Source organism: Cupressus sempervirens, chromosome 9, assembly GCF_028749045.1.
Source record: "Cupressus sempervirens isolate cs-2001-9-10 chromosome 9, ASM2874904v1, whole genome shotgun sequence".
In the NCBI taxonomy this organism is placed as follows: domain Eukaryota; kingdom Viridiplantae; phylum Streptophyta; class Pinopsida; order Cupressales; family Cupressaceae; genus Cupressus; species Cupressus sempervirens.
Window position 1 is genome coordinate 262,081,254 of NC_143126.1, and position 18,038 is coordinate 262,099,291.

An 18,038-nucleotide genomic window follows, 5' to 3' on the forward strand; every position below is an offset into this window, starting at 1 on the left:
CTCATCATAATCTTCCCAAGTAGCTTTTTCCATAGTAGATTGGTCCTACTGGACCTTGCACTGGGTTATGTCTCAATTTCGTAAGCGGAGCTTATGCACCTCAAGTATTTTGAGCGGCTCTATTTCCACCACCCCTGGATCTCGTACCTGCAAAATATTCCGATCAATTACATGCTCATGATGAGTGATATACTTCTTAAGATATGATACATGGAATAGATCATGCATCCTGGTGTTGTCCTCAATTTTGACATTTTGACATCACAAAATTGAGGCAACTCTACGAAATTTTCTCATGGATTCGTAGGTGCATCCTCTTTGTTTCAATGCATTACTAAAACATCATGAAAATGATTCATTATCCCCGAATAGTTCTTTATGTATTATTATTTCTTTTCTTTTGAAATTTTTCCATTGAGATTACCCCTGATTGTTTGTAGGTAAGAGTTTTCCTTCTTGCACTACAAACGCTCAATCTTTGGTAAACTTTTACATTTTTTTTATTTTTTTCTTTGTCTTCTAAATAGTTTTTGTGTTTTTTCTTGGCTTAGGTGAATAGCCCTTGGAATTCCACTTGATTCGAGATAACTTAGATCAAAATCAGAGATGTCTAGCTCAAGTTACAAGGGAAACTATGGGGATTTTCAAGACAACTGCATATCTTTATAAAATAAACTCATAAAAGTTGGATTTTTATTGAAAATTACATGATATAAAATTATATTTGATATCTAATGTGAATTTTGTAGACCATTTTAAAATTTCAGCTCATTCTGAGCTGATTTGACCATAGTTTTTTATGTTTTATGAAAATAGTTTATTTCAAGACTATTTTTCATGTTACTTTATTAAAGATTATAGTTAGCTATTAAATTTAATTGCATAAGACACTTAAATGAACTTAAGTGGGGTTTCTATTACATATTGCATATATCCACATGCAAATGACTATGTAAAAACCCACTTCCAATAAACTATAAGAACCAACATTAATTTAAATAGACTTTTTATATGCAATGACACGTTTTAATGTGTTAAGTTGGTTTTTAATATGTAATTACATATTTTAAACTTATTTAATTAATGTAAGTTGGAAAATCTAACTCATTTACATATGTTGTTGCCTGTATAATTTTTTTTTAGATTATATTAATGCATTTAAACTGGGTTTTTCTAACCTATTACATATACATCTTTTAAAATTACTACTTAATGAACTTTTTAAGTTAAAACACATTTTTTAATAATATATAAATGCACTAGGTGGCAACTTTGGGCCAAATTGCATGTGCATGTAATATTTAAAAACTCATTTTACTTAGCCTAAGCTAAAGTGACATTTTTTGGCCCAACTACATGCACTTTAAAATGTGTTTTCATGTTTTAAACCCCACCAAGGCAAAGTGGTGATTTTTTTCCCAATTTCTTGTCTTTCAAAAACATGTAAATGGTCTCCAAAAGTATGTTTTGTACTAAGTTGTTCACTAAAAGCTCATGATGGCAATTTTCCAAGCGATTGCATGAGTTTTAAAATGTGTATTTGCTTTCCAAAAGTGTCTTTAAGTGACTTTTAAAACATTATAAGGAAAAATGGTAATTTTAGAGCACATTGCATGCATTATGATATATGCATTTGCACAAGGAAATCTCATTTTTAACTTGCAGCTTGCATTTGGAGGGTTTTGGGGCACATTTTTCACATGCAAATGCAACCAAAAAGTGTATTTTTACTTCATAACATGAGGTTTTTTTATTGAACACCTAAATGTGACAAATTTTAGCCTTAAAACACATGTTTTTTTACTCTCAAAACCTCACTTTTTTGGGTGCTTTTCTCTAAAAATAGATTTTACATCCTTCAAATGATCATATCTTGAGCATTTCTTGATCATTTTTTATGATCTAAGGGTCATTTTTTCCTAAAATTGCCCAAAGAACACATTGAGCTACTCAAAAATGGATTTTGTTGAGTTTTTTTATAGGGCACGCTTTTTCTCAAAAATACCCTAGTTTTGAGCAATTTGTACCATTAAAACAACAAGTGATTGAATCAAGGTAAGTTTGAAAGCATTTCCTATCCTTCCTAGCTTGTATTCAAGTCTTCTAAATTATTTGATATGCTTTGGATGCTATTTTTTAATGCATTTATATATGGCATTGATTTGGTCAAAGTTTGTTCCAAGTTTTGGGCATTCAATCTCTCTAATTATCTACACTTGTCCAAATTTGTACCATGTTGTTTGGATTTCAAAAATCTATTTAAGTCTTTGGCTTTAGAAAAATCTAAAATACTAAATATCTTGGATTTATTTCAGATTTTCTCAAGTTTTAGATAAAGACTTGTTTTTCTCATTCTTTGTGAAGTTGAGGTAAGTTTTCTTGGTTATTTTCCTTACTTAGACATTTGTATATATTTACTTTTTTTGTTCTTGAAAATCTTTGTCATTTCCATTTTCAAATTTGCATCTTTTTTTGTGTGCATGAAGTTGCTCCTTCTATCTATTGTCTTCTTCTCCAAGTTACATGTGCAAGGTTTCATTTACTTGCATATGTAGTTGGGTGTAAAATCTCGTTCTCAAAAGAAAAGCAAGCTCATTGTTTTCCTCACATGTGAATGCAAGACAAAACCCCACCAATATGCATTCCATGAACTTTCATATGGCTTCCCTATGGTTGAAGAAGAATTTCCAACATGCTTGCTAGATATATAGCATGACTTATACCTATTAAAGCATGTTATATTTTCATTGCATTGCACTTTACTCCACATTAGCACATTTTAAAGCTAGTTGTCCACATATGTAATCCACTCCAAAAAAAAAATGTTTTTTTGGCTATTTTAGGTATTTTTGAGTCATTATAAGTTTGACCTATTTTCTCATTCACTAACCTCAATCATTTCATCAATTCTCCCTATCCATACCTTGACTAAAATCTATGTTTTTATATAAATTTCTTGTCATGGACCGCTCACATGACAATGTATGTACACTATGGAACTTTCATGTGACAATTGTACATGCACACCATTCGACAATGTCAAGAGAAGTTACACCAGAAAAAGGGAAAGAGACTACTACTAGATTGAATTACATTCTCAAGTCACTCAATCATCAACTCGAGTTGATGGATGGAATCTTGGTGCTTGGAACAACATGATGGGGATTGATTTAGACATCTTGTGTAAGTACGAAGTCATCATGTCTATTGAGATGTACCATGAATGCACATGTGATGACTAACAAAGAGAAAGTTGTACAAGGACTTGTAAAAGATGCAAAGGAAATAGTAGCCAAAATAACTAACCAAAAAAGCATGATCAGAGAGTTATCCAAAGTGGTATCATGCGAAATCATCACTAAAGATAACAAACTCAAGATTCAAGAAGATGTTCATATAGAGTTCGCAGAGGCCATTCGCTTACAACTTGAAGTGGATGACTTCAACATCAATGTGTTGGATACATTTGCAAGCTGGAAGTATTCATTGAAGAATTTACAAAATCAAATAGAGATTTGAAACAAAGAGATATTTGGAGCAGCAAGCATACTTAGGAAGGTTACAATCATCTCACAACACACTGGTGAACTAGCTACTACAATTGTATGCCCTACAAAATTTTGGAGAGACGGTTGATACCATGTGAATACTTCAAACATATTTTTATATGCTTTAAGTAGAATGGTAGTAGAAAAGTTACATGTAAAGAGCATTTATGTTGTAAGTACAAGATAACATGCACCTATACAACCAACACATGTAGTTAAGTTGCAATTGCATTATGCATGCAACTTTGAATACAGTCAATGTAGTTAGTTAGAGATAAGTCAAGGTGGTTGAGGTTGTTCCACTTTTTTTCTCCAGCTTTCTCTCTCCTATTTTCCTATATAAAGGAGGGAAGTCATTATAAATAATCATCTTTTGACAAGGCAAGAAAATTATGTCAAATTATATTGTGTACTTTAAGACTTTGTGCTTGGATGTGAATCATATTGCTTCCAATAAATGAGGCAACTTGCTTTAAAACTTTGTGTTAATTCAAGTTTTTATGTGATGACATTTTTTGAATATTGATTGTGAGTTTTGGAGCTTTAATCAAGAGGTATTTGAATTTAATTGTGCAAACTTTGAGTTGCATATTGCATTCAGAGCCAATTTTAACTTTTGAAGACTTTGTGTTGCAAGAGAACAAATCATAAAAGATAGTAGTGGCTATAATCACTTAGAGTTGAAGACTTTGGGCTTTAATTGTAAGTGGTGTTATTGTATTTGAAGGTATTCAGTAAGAGACTTTGTGCCTTAATGATTTTTCTGCTTGAGTCTTCATTTGAGACAAGTGCAGGAGACTTTGGCTTCCTATTTATGTTTCACAAAATATAAAAGTAAATTGCTACCTCTGGCATTGTTCTTACATTTATTTCAAGGTCACTGGTATTATCGTAGCAATAAGGCACTTTTTGTTAATTTGGAAAGTTAGAATTGTATGCAAATAATTCCTGGAAAAAAAGGAATTGATCAAGGGAACCATCCTTTTGTAATTTTAGTTAAGTTCCTATCGAAGCCACCTACAGTAAGAAGGGAGCCTCTCTTATTGCTGACAGGAGAGAGAAATCACATGAAATGTTTCTTAAAGTGACAATTTTGTAAGTCGTAGTTAGTGGTGTACAAAAAATTCAGCCAACGCCTAGCAAGGGCTAGAGGTAGTGTGATCTTGTAGGCCATCGGGTTTACAACTTCTAACACCTCAAAGAGTCTCACGTATCATGGGGCCATTTTGGCATTCTTTTCAAAATTGATAGTACTCTTTTGTGGTTTAACCTTTAATAGAACATTTTCCCCAAACGAGAGCTCTCTAGGTATTCTTTCAGCATTTGCATAACTCTTATGTATGTCATTTGCCTCTTTCAGCCTCTGATAGATCCAAACTACATGTTCTTCCATCTCTAATAGCACTTCTGGCCAAACGATAATTTTGTCCTCAATTCGGTTCCAACTTACAAGAGTTCTACATTTATGACCATACATGGCCTCAAAGAGTGTCATCTTGATAGCAGACCGATAAGAGTTATTATAGGAAAATTCTACTAAGGTAAGATACATTTCCCACTTGTATTGTTGATCCATGTAATACACTCTTAGGAGATCTTCCAAAACCTAATTAACTCTCTATTTGACCATCGATTTCTAGATGGTAAGCAGAACTGATATTTAGATTGGTTCCCAAAGTTGAAAACAAAGTTTTCCAAAACCTGGATGTTATCTGCATCCCTATCGAAAATAATCTTTCCTAGAATTCCATGAAATCTAAAAATTTCTCAAACAAACTTGTAGCAATCTCAAGTGCTCCATCTATTAATTTACCTGGTATGAAGTGATCCACTTTGGTTAATATGTCTACCACTACTAAGATGGTGTTGTGTATTATTCAGGTCATGGGTAGCTCTTGAATGAAATCCATGGTAATTATTTACCACTTCCATTCAGGAACCTTGTTCAAGTATAGTAGACATGTTGAGTAACGGTGCTCTGCCTTGACTCTCTGACACTCGAGGCATCCTACTACGTAATTTTTTATTTCTCATTTCATTCCCTTCCAAAAATACAAGGGTTTTATATTTTTCATCATCTTGGTCACCCCACAAAGTCCAGGATATGGAGTTGTGTGGAATTCTTCTAAAATCATTCTTGCAACTTCCAGAACCTAGGTTATATACATCCTACCTCTTTATCTCAACAACCCATCCTCTTCTAAATGATAATCTTCATACCTAGGGTCTTGAGGGTCTTTGTGAAGTGCTTGGTTGACCTTACTATAGAAATAGCCTCTGGTTAGGTGTTGCAATACTTGCTCTCTAAGCTTGATATTTATGGCTACCATAGAAGATATATGCCTTCGTCGGCTTAAAACATGTGCTACCTCATTTTCCTTGCCCTTAATGTAGCTGATCTCAAACTCATAATTTGCTAGAAATTCTAGTCATCTTATTTGTTTAGCATTACGGTTAGGCTGAGTAAATATATATTTCAAGCCATGATGATCTAACCAAAGTTCAAAGGGTGTTCCTATAAAATAGTGCCTCTACATCTAGAGGGCATGAACAATGGCTAGTAATTCCAAATCATGTAGAGCATCATTTTGTTCATAATTTTTATCTTCCTAGATTCATAGACAATAACTTGAGATTCCTACATCAATACACCTCATAAACCTTCCTTGAATGCATTTATTATAATCGCAAATTGGCCTCGAGGATTAGGTACTCTAAGTATCAGGGCAGTAGTTAACTTCTCCTTCAAATATTTAAAATTTGATTGACACTTCTTGGTCCAAATGAACTTCTTCCCTTTTCTTTGACTTGAGGTGATGGGGTAAGCTATCCTAAAGAAATCTCTAACAAATTTTCTATAAAATCCTACTAGACCCATGAACTACCGACCTCTATCATGTTCCTAGGTTCGGGCCAATCTCTGATTGCCTTGATCTTAGTAGGGTCTACAACTATCCCTTGAGTTGATATAATGTGCCCCAAGTATTGGATCTCCTTTTGATAGAATGAACATTTGGATAATTTCTTGTATAGTTTATGTTCTCGTAACCTCTGTAAGACTATCTCTAAGTGCCTTTGATGTTCCTTCTCATTTTGAGAGTATGTGAGAATGTCATCAAGAAAAACCTACACAATTTTATCCATACAACCTTGAAAAATGTTATTCATAAGATTCACGAATGTTGTTGGAGCGTTGGTCAGTCTGAATGGTAACTTACAGTAAATTTGTAATGGCCACATCGAGTTCTGAAAGTAGTCTTTTGAATCTTTTCACCTTTGATATGAAGTTGATGATAACCAAAATCTTAGAAAATATAGTTGCACCTCTCATTTGATCAAATAAGTCATCAATTCTAGGAAGTGGATAGCTATTCTTAATGGTAACCTTGTTAAGCATTCTATAGTCTATACACAGCCTCATGGTCTCATCCTTCTTCTTGGAAAACAACATTGGAGCTACCCAAGGTGATACATTGGGTCGAATAAGTTTCTTATCTAATAAATCTTGCAACTGCACTTGTAACTCCATTAACTCGGTAGTGGTTATTCAATAAGGTGCTCTTGATATAGGCCTTGCCCCAGGTACCAAATCTATGGTGAAATAAAATACTCTAGATGAAGGTAATCCAGGGAGTTCTTCTGGAAACACATCCTAAAACTTCTTAAAATATGGATACCTCTTCTTGAAGGAATCCCTCAGTTTTTCTCTAATTTCTCCATCTTCGAAGATGTAATCATCTCCATAAGTAGTATCGACAGATTCTTCCAAGTCTTCAATATTTACTACGAAAATTTCACACCCCTTCCTTCTGCATCTTTTAAGTTACATGACCGATATCTAGCATGATTTGATCTCATGCATAATTCCTTCTATGGTCATAGGATTGCCTTGGTCATCTAAACATTCTAATATCTTGGAAAGGCAAATGACCTTAGCCTTATGTTCACTAAGCCAATTTATACCCATGATGATGGCATAGGACCCAAGAGGTGCTACATACAAATTTGACTCTGTAGAAAAATTTGGAAAGTCAACCCAGGCCTCAAATAGGCACTACTCTACCCTAGCCCTTAACTAGTTTGCATACTCAATAGTCCATGGGTTTGTCGTAAAATTAGTTCTAGGAAATTTACTCTAGCTTTGGGGATATAAAACATTTTGTTGCCCCTATATCAATTAATATAGAAATAGGGTTTTCGTAGATCTTACCCAAAGTTTCTATTGGACTCAGTTGTTGTTTTGCTTGTCGATTATCCAATGTTGCATGAACCCTTTGCTGGTAGACGGTTTTGTTGTGGTGGTAATGGGGTCAAGGTGGTTGATTGGTATTTGGTTTGTTAGGGCACTTGTTGGCATAATGATCCCCACCACAAGTAAAACATGCTAACAGTGGTCCCTTCTTTTCATTCCCTTTACTGTGCTCGCTTAAGTTGGAATTGCTCTTGAATTCTTTGCCACAATTTCCACTAGGTTCTGGTTTATTTGGGCTTGAAGTTCATAATTTCTTTTTGTGGGATCTTGAATATGATCTTTTTGTGTTCCAACTAGATTTCCTCTTGTCATCTTGGATATAGTCATCCCTTTTCACTTTGTGTTCCTAGTGGGCAGCTCTCTCAAGGGCTTCCTCCATAGTTCGAGGAGTGAGAACATCCATTGCTCCCCCGATCCTATTGTTCAATCTCATAATGAACTTCCTAACTTTCAGGTTCTTTTCTTGCTAATACAGGAGTACATACTTCAGCAACTGAATAAACTTCTCCCAGTACTTGTGTAGAGACATATCCCCCTGTTTTAAGGTTTTGAAAGTCTAACAATTTTTTATCGTAGAAAGTCTGGGGTATCCATCAGTTCTTAAAGATGGATACAAACTTGTCCCATGTAACCTTTGTTGTCTAAATGTTGAGTTATATCTTGGTGTTTCCCCACCAAGTAATTACTCCACCGAAAGGTGGTATATTCCCCATACTGCTTTGGAAGTTTTGGAAAATATCCTGATTTCAAAGTATTTTTCCATTTTAGTTAACCGGGCTTATGTATCATCTCCAAATTTGGAGCCCAAAATCCTAGGTGGTTTGATGTTTTTAATATCTGAGGACAAGTCGCTAACTATTTCTAGTTTCCTTTGTTTCTCAGTTTATGTGGGTGAGACTTAAGCACTCTTCTCGATATGGCTAGAATTTTCATGTTTAGTTCTAAGTGGAGGCGAGGATGGCATCTCCTCTTGACCTTGCCCTATTTGGGCTGCCAAATCATTCATTTTCTTCTCCATGCTTTCCAGATTTGTTTGTGTGTCTTGCAAAACCTGAAGCAACATATCTGAGGGAAATTGTGGGTTCACTTCATTGCCCACTTCATTATCTAAGGTGTTCCCATTGCTATTCATGTTTCCTATTTTAAAATCCCTGTAATATAAATAAATTTCTTAAATCAATATCATGTTCATACTTAGACATATATATACTTGTTCAATGAAAAGTACAAGGACAAATATGATATTTTCTAATTGCTCATTTAATTGGATTCATCAATTTGCTAGTTACATTGGTAACAAAAAAAATTATTTACAAAAATCTCCTCTTCTAAGGATACTACAAATGGGAATACTAATTTGAATCTTTAGAGGCTCTTTCCCAAGTATTTTGTTCAGCTTCAATCTTGTGCTTATCTCGCACTATCCAACTTTTACTAAAAATCATGAGAGGATCAGTTTGTCGAGCATTCCATGCCTTGATAAGTTTGTCCCTTAGTATTGTCTTCCTAGCGGGAATCCATCTGACCCTTTCCTTCTTCATTCATTGCACAACCTTGGTATGGAGCAATATGAATAATCATACTTTGGCGTGTTCTTTATCTGAAAAAGGAATATGGGATGTCAGGTTTCCTTGCGGGGAGTCTTCCAAATATACATCCCGCTACATTCAAATCTCTATTTTCCGTTTTTCTAATTTTGTTAAGTGATGAGCCCAAGGTTCAGAGTTGAACCCAACACTCTAATACCATGTGTAACATACCAATTTATGAAAAGATAGAGAATATATTGTAAGATTATTACTGGCTTTCATAACAAAATAACATAAGGTAGTTGTAATCCACTATATCATATAGAAAGAACTATCAACTGAATTCATTTCACAAGATAAGAATTCATAATTGAAACGACTATATCCATTTCATATGAAAGAAAACTAGTATAACTTCCATAACCAACTTCTACAATTACATTTTAAAAGAAACTAATAATTAAACTATATATATATATATGAATGATTATGCATTTCAAAGTAACATGTAAAGTATGTAGAAGCAGAAGATTAAGAACTCATACATGTAGATCGAAATAATTGTTGATGTGTTGTACAAGTCTTAGCATCTGGAAAAGAGGAGAAGCTTTAACATAAGCTTAACCTCCCAACTACAGACCTTAACATATCCCCACACAATCTCTTACAAGAAAAGACCTCCCTACCCCGAGTTTAGGCTTGGGGCACCCTAGTCCTATCATCCAAGCATTCCAGTGTTAGAGTGTCGACTAAGCAGTAAACAAGGTTGAGGAATTCCTCCATCAACCTCCGCCCTCTCAGCTAGCACTCTGACCTCTAGTGATCAATTGTGGCAAGCATGCCTCTAATCTACCTTGGCCAAGGATTTCGATGGGCAAATGAATAGCTCGATCACCATCACTAAACTTGACAACTGAATATACTTTGGACAACCATGAGTTGACTTGAACTAAGTGGTTTTCTTTTTAGATGTTCATGTACTTTAGTTACTAATTCTCAGTTTGTTCTTATAGGGATACCTCTCCTCTTCACCCATTTATACTCAACCCTACTGGTCTTGGGTGCATCTTGGCAGATTTGTTGGTATCTATGTACTCTTTTATCCATCAATTTTTATTTATACCAATTTGATTCTTATCTCAATTGGTATAGGATAATACCACTGTATAAGTCAAATATATGCCTCATGAAAAATGAAGGAACCATTCTTATGCAAAACGTTCAATATTATATAATATACAAGTATTTGATCAACAATCATAATGGAGTCACTTTGGGTCAGTCTCTGCAGATCTGTACTAGCACCTGACATACATGGATAAAAGAACTATCATGTATAATGTCAAATGGCAGTAATGTTTGATAAGAATTCTTAATACTCTTGAGCCTTGGTTATGGCTAAGATACTTGACCAAGATTGTGGATACGCATTATCATAATGTTCCTTCATTCTGTAGACGAATTCATCTAAAAAGAATGCATCGTAAAAGACATAGCATATGAAATATGAAATAAGACTTGTGAAAATGATTCCATGACCTAAAATGCAAATTTCGAATCTATTCTCATGGTCTGACAACAGAGCTCCAACATGGAAATACTGTCAAAAGCGTGGTCGATATTGCAATTGAGGTATTGTAATATGATCCCAAATAATGCTTGTCTTAAGAAAGAGTTATGAAAAGAGGAAGAGCTTTAGCTTAGAGCAATTGCATGAGAAAGAAAAATGATTTACCATTAGCTTGTCCTTAGCCGCAAGGAGTGTAAATAATGCCTCTCGTAGCTTCATCGGTTACAAGAAGGAAGTCTCGATCAAGGCCAAACATCGGTTACAAGAAACTTCTCATATATCTTTCAAATTTTAAAAGGAATAATGTTGATATGGTGGCAAATGCTCATCAACATGGAGCCAAAATTAAGACACACACACATACACACGAGTGTGTGTTACCATTAGCTTGTCCTTAGCCGTGAGGAGTGTAATTAATGCCTCCCACAGCTTCATCGATTACAAGAAGGAAGTCTCGATCAAGGCCAAACATCAGTTACAAGAAACTTCTCATATATCTTTTAAAATTCAAAAGGAATATTGTCGATATGAAGGTGGCAAACACAAATCGATATGGAGCCAAAATTAAGACATTTACACATGCACACACATACATATACATATGTATGTATGTATCGATGTGTGTTTGCTACCTTCATATCGACATTATTCCTTTTAAATTTTGAAAGATATATGAGAAGTTTTTTTGAAATCAATGTTTGGCATTGATCAATATGTGTGTGTGCGTGCATATATGTACTCAATATCTGTGTGTGTGTGCATATATGTACACACACACGCGTGTGTGTCTTACCATCAGCTTGTCCTTAGTCATGAGGAGCATAAATAATGCCTCCCGTAGCTTCATCGATTACAAGAAGGAAGTCTCGATCAAGGCCAAACATCAATTACAAGAAACTTCTCATATATCTTTTAAAATTCAGAAGGAATAATGTTGATATGAAGCTGGCAAACACACATCGATATGGAGCCAAAATTAAGACATTTACACACACACACACACACACACACACACACACACATATACATATGTATGTATGTATCGGTGTGCATTTGCCACCTTCATATCGACATTATTCCTTTTAAATTTTGAAAGATATATGAGAAGTTTCTTGTAATCAATGTTTGGCATTGATCGATATGTGTGTGTGTGTGTGCATGCGCGCATATATGTACACACACACATGCGTGTGTAATTTTGAGAGCACATATAGTTTCTTTTATCCTTATATTGCTCATGCACACACACATATATGTATATATACACGTAGGTGCAAATTATAGATGTTAGTAAATTAACATGTTGTCATTATATATATAAAGTTACAATTGTTGACCACTTCCACAGTCTCAAAAATAAAAGGTAATAGTTTCTATCATGATATTAAGTGTTTAATATTTTCTCTTATTTTAAGAAGCGACTGAGTAGCTCATGGCTGTCCAAGGTATACTCCATTGTTTAGCCATTAAATCCTTCACCAAGGTAGTTAGAACCCATACCTGATGGTCTAAAAATTGGATTAAATTGGTGCCCCATTCCTTAAATCTCGTTTAGCAATGCTTCCCCCGTTTGTCTGGCCTTGCAAACAAAAATGCATATTTCCACAATAATTTGTCCCTCCACTTCAAATTGAAATATCAAGAAAACAAAATAATTGCCAATTGTCACAAAGACTAGCCAGCACTAACATTTATCTTAAAACGTAAGCATTTTATTTTAGTCAAAATAACAATAATCAACTAACAAGGCATTTTCACAAGAATCAAATCGGTTAACCACAACTTCCATTTCACAAGATCATGACATTTGAGAGTTTTAGAACTAAGCATTACCACAACTGTAAGATTATATCGATATCAATGTGCGTTTGCCACTTTCATATCGATATTATTCCTTTTAAATTTTGAAAGATATATGAGAAGTTTCTTGTAACCAATGTTTCGCATTGATATAATGGTGGGGGGGCACATGAGCATTAGCCTTATATATCCAAGCAGCCCTGGTTGCAACCTCCCAATCAGCAACTATAGTTTTCAATTCTCGGTTGCAACTATAGCTATAATCCATTCGTGATACGGCCAACAAACCAACAGAAAGCGGGTTCGTTCAGCTATACATTGGAATCAAACCTATGTATGTATGTAGATACATATATATGTACATATATCTAGACACACGCACACACACTCACACACACATATATGCGTGTGTAATTGTGAGAGCACGTATAATTTCTTTTATCATTACATTGCTCATGCACACACATATATGTATATAAACATGTAGGTGCAAATTATAGATGTTAGCAAATTAACATGGTGTCATTATATATATAAAGTTACAATTGTTGACCACTTCCATAGTCTTTAAAAAAAAAAAAAAAAGTATAATTTCTCTCATGATATTAAATGTTTAATGTTTTCTCTTGTTTTATGAACCGACTGAGTAGCTCATAATTGTCCAAGGTATACTTTGTTGCCTACCCGTTAAATCCTTCACCAAGGTAGTTAGAACCCATACCTAATAGTCTAAAAATTGGACTAAATTGGTGCCCCATTCCTTAAATCTCATTTAGCAATGCTTTCCCACTTTGTCTTCTCTTGCAAACAAAAATGCATATTTCCACAATAATATGTCCCTCCATTTTAAATCGAAATATCAAGAAAACAAAATAATTGATAACTGTCACAACGACTAACCAGCACTAACATTTATCTTAAAACATAAGCATTTCATTTTAGTCGAAATAACAATAATCAGGTAACTAGACATTTTCACAAGAATCAAATCGGTTAACCACAACTTCCATTTCACAAGATCATGACATCCGAGAGTTTTAGAACTAAGCATTACAACGGCTGTAAGATTATTTTAAAAGATCAAAAATTTGGGATGTAACACTACTAGGGATCAAATTTTGCAGTTTTGTGGAGTGACATCATAAGAGATAAGATCGGAATCGTGCTTGAGCAAATTTGGTGAAAAGGATACCTCTTGGTGCTTGTCTCTTAACTGAAGAGGTTTAGCCTAGAGCTCTGCTCCCGCATCGGATAACTACACATTAATAGAGATGTATAAAACACTCCCAAAAAAAACAAAATTAAGCTCTCAAAGCAACAAATAGACACATTATTACAATGTACTGAGAATGAACTGTCCATAGCAATAGGAAAAGCATAATTCCATGCCGTTGGCAAATCTAAACTGTACATGACCAAACCCTGCTCTATTTGTGGATTTAGAAAGAAATCTGCCGAGACACTATCTTGACAATATGAAAAAATTATAATTGACCAGAAAATTTGATTATCTCTCAAACGCTTGGCAAGTAGTCTGACCTAAATCTATTCTCTAGTTATTTCTGTTCAAATTCAATATTCCATTCAAACAAATAAGGATGAAAGTACTTATTTAAGAAAATGTAACAGAAAAGCATAGAGCCGAGTCCTCTATCTACAGAAGCTGAGCTTGAACAAACCCTCGATCTATTTGCAGGTTTAAAATGCAATCTGTGTGATTATCTTAGTAATGGCACGTCACACTGAATCTTGAAAGACAATTCTTTATTTTCTAAAGCGTTTTAAGTTAGAAGCCCATCTTCGCTGCCTACAGAAATCTAACTCAGAATTAGTCCGCAAATATACCAGGTCAATGCAGAAGATTGAAAATCCTGATTAGATCTTTGATAGGAAAATAAGTTATTGACCTGCAACGCCTCAGGCCCATATATTCCCAATTATCTTAAGAATTTTCGTAATTATTGAACCCATTAATCCTTGTGTTTCCTCTAAAGCTATATACATATTTGAACTTTGATGAAATATTATTGTATCTTCAACTCCTCAGACCCATATATTCCCAATTATCTTAAGCCTTTTCTTAATTATTAAACCCGTTGATCCTTGTGTTTCCTCTAAAGTAATGCACATTTTTGAAATTTGATGGAAGATTGTTGTATCTTCTTAAATCACATTATGGTTTTCATTTCATGATTGTAAAATGAATCACCCTCATATGTTTTCCATTTTAAGTACATAGACAGGTCCCGCCATCAATTACATATGATACACCATTCAGCTGAAATAAGATAAACAGAAAATTAGAGCATACAAAACAAGCTTTCGTATACATTGAGCTACACTGCATGTATCGATGCCATTTGTTGCTGTCTCCATCTGCAGCACATTTCCCATTTACTGACCTAAGGAAGAAGAATAGTAAAACCATAAGAAGGTCATAATGCGAACTCTCTATACAGCGAGGTACACCATGTACTTGCCTAAAAGCCCAAAAATGTTGAAATACTTCTTTACTTGACATTTCATGTCCAAAAATTCTGGAACTAAACAATAGAAAATAGAATATCCATACTCTATGGAGGTAATGAACTTATGCTGGCGATTGCCAGCAACTGGAATGTTGTGCACCAACAATCACCTTGGCATCATTTAAAATCGAGATTCAAGTAAAAGTTTGGGAACTCTGGCACTGCAAAATACAAAAGCCTTGCAGACAACTCAACTCTTCAGCAACTGATAAGCCTCGATAAATGCTGCAGAGTCCTTAATCGTCTTTCTTGCACGCCAATAAACTGAACTGGCTGGATTAGAATGTCCACCCTACATAACAAACAAATCAAAACTAATTTAAAAGGATTTATGAACTAGTAATTAATTAGGTATTTGCATTTCCAGTCTCAAATCTTTTTTCTTGTCTTTATTTACAATTTAATTGAAAAGAAATCTGACCTTCAGCTCTTCAGAGCAGTAATCCAACCATAGTTCTATGTTCTGATCATAGATCTTCAAAACAGAATCGTACAGTTTACACATATTTTGGTGAGCTTCTTCACAACCAACTGCTGCAAGTTGTGACTCGAGTGCAATACATTGTTTGAAGAAGTCGATACTGGGACCTGGCAATGCCAATAGGCTACAAGGATGAGTCAGAGACATTTCAAGCCATATTCATGTAAAAAAAAATTAAGTTCATAAGAAAAGATTCATTAAAAATAATCCATTTCAAAAAACAACCAAATTTGAAAACATGACTACAGAAATTCTCTAACTCTAAACCAAAAACAATGTGTATCCAAAACAAAGGTGTTTCACCTTTTGCCAGTATTCATTATTTAAATAGTAGATTCTATATCAAAAAACACCAATCCAGCTCTAAATTAGTTTTATCTAAAGATCAAATGCAGGTAAAATGCATTTTAGGTTCAGAAGTAATTTTGAAGAAGTCGATACTAGGACTTGTCAATGCCAAGAGGCTACGGGGAAGAATCAAAGACAGTTCAAGCCATATTCATGCAAAAAAAAGATTTAAGTTCATAAGAAAAGATCCATTGAAAAAAATCAATTTCAAAAAAGAACCAAATTTGAAGACAAACTGCAGAAACTCTCCAACTCAAAACCAAAAACAATGTGTATTCAAAACAAAGGTGTTTTAACTTTGCCAGTATCAATTATTTAAATACTAAATTCTATATCAAAAAACACCAATCCAGCTCTAAAGCAGTTATATCTATGATGAAATGCAGGTAAAATGCACTTTAGGTTCCACAGTAATTACAGTTGACAAGCCAATCATGCTGTGTCAGGTTTCCAGGACAGTGGGAAACAGGTTTCTGGGACGGATTTTTTTCCTAGAGCAGGGAACAGCTTTGGGGACAGCAAGATAAAAAATAGGGAACATTTAAAATACATAAAGAAATTTTAAATATCCATATGAAAACATGGATAAAGCATGCTTATATACATTATAGAACCTTAACATTTAATGTTTGTGTTAAATAATTTAAATCTCACGTGACAGTGGAAGTCAAACAAATTATCAAAATTCAAATATTAGTTGTATGGGACAGCTAGGTGACAGTTACCAAAAGTTTCCAAGTTCCTGGAAGTCAAATTATGCCAGAAACGCATAACTGGGTAACACTGCAATTGTGTAAATGATTGGGAGCTTCTATTACTAAAATGCAACATTCTGTAAAATAATGCAGTGCAATGCAAAAGCATCTAGGTATACACGTGTAAACACCCAAAATGTCACTGTAAGATATGGCACAAGAATAACTCTTGAAACTTGTAAGGGCTGTGATATCATTTATGATTTTCATAGATGTCTATGTAATCACCAAAGAACTAGTCAGAAAAGTGGATTGCATGACAATAAAAGATGGAAGCTGCAAAATAATGGCTACTCCACTTCAATGAGGATGCAGAGGGGCAGTGGGGCAGGAATGTGCAAGAGATATACCAAAAAAAAAAGCCTAATATGCATACAAAATGAGTCTGGATGTACAGGCATCACTACAGGACATAAGCCAGTGCATGAGGGGTTGCATTTATACGTAATGCAACAAAGTGAAAAGAAAACTTACTCTGCAGATGACAATGAAAAGCCCCTGGCATACATAATGACACACATACTCAACCACCCTTATCAATGCAACTAAACATTTATTAATGCTCCAGAGTCCATCTAAATATAACTCTACCTATGTAAGCTTAACCTGTGGTGTAGTACATGCATGAGAAATGAATACTCGATACAAGACCTGCACAAATGCACCAACAATCACCAACAGAACATACAATCAGGATCCAAAATGGACCAAAAAAAATCTTGTACAGCCTTGAACATGAATGATCAAGGTAGTGAACCATCAATTAGTTGACTATGCTGTTGGTCTACGTGAGAGAACTAGGAAAAAATATCAACAGGTATACTACAAAACCAGAAATTTAGCACCAGTGGCGGAGAAAATTTGTTTCTTTACTGTTATATAAAAATATGACTATGGTGTACAGCCTGGAAAAAAGTTTGTATGGATGTTGTGACAATAAAATGATCGTTCATTTGAATGTAGAATGGCCACTGAATGGATATAAAGATCCATGTACTCCATCTCAGAGGAAAGATTTGTTGCATATGGAACATGAAATCCTCTAAACTTAAGGCTGAGATCACCACCAGGAAAGCCTGAGAGAAGATATCCAAGCTATGCGAATTAAGTTTTCTACATTCCACACCCTCATACAGAGCTAAAGCTAAAATACTGATTTTAATGATTTTTTCCCTTCAAAATTTTCTAGTTGGTTTTAATAATTTTTCCTTAAATTTATCTGTTGGA

The 18,038-nt window shown here is 34.4% G+C and overlaps 1 protein-coding gene across 2 annotated transcripts in view; it reads right to left on the minus strand.

Moving 5' to 3' along the window:
- Nucleotides 1-14,849: 14,849 nt before the first annotated feature.
- The window catches only part of LOC149538453 (U3 small nucleolar RNA-associated-like protein), a 61,955-nt gene continuing 58,766 nt past the window's right edge, over nucleotides 14,850-18,038 (minus strand). Inside the window, exons 5-6 of one of the 2 annotated variants that reach the window (XR_016356060.1) lie at nucleotides 15,649-15,815; nucleotides 14,850-15,519 (exon numbers count right to left, since the gene is read on the minus strand). Coding sequence is in view for 1 of the 2 variants with exons in the window: in XM_089799779.1 (XP_089655905.1) it covers nucleotides 15,418-15,519; nucleotides 15,649-15,832 (286 nt within the window). In the remaining variant the exon portion in view is untranslated. Of the gene's footprint in view, nucleotides 15,520-15,648; nucleotides 15,833-18,038 lie in introns of both variants that reach the window. The other variant, XM_089799779.1, reaches the window with a different exon arrangement.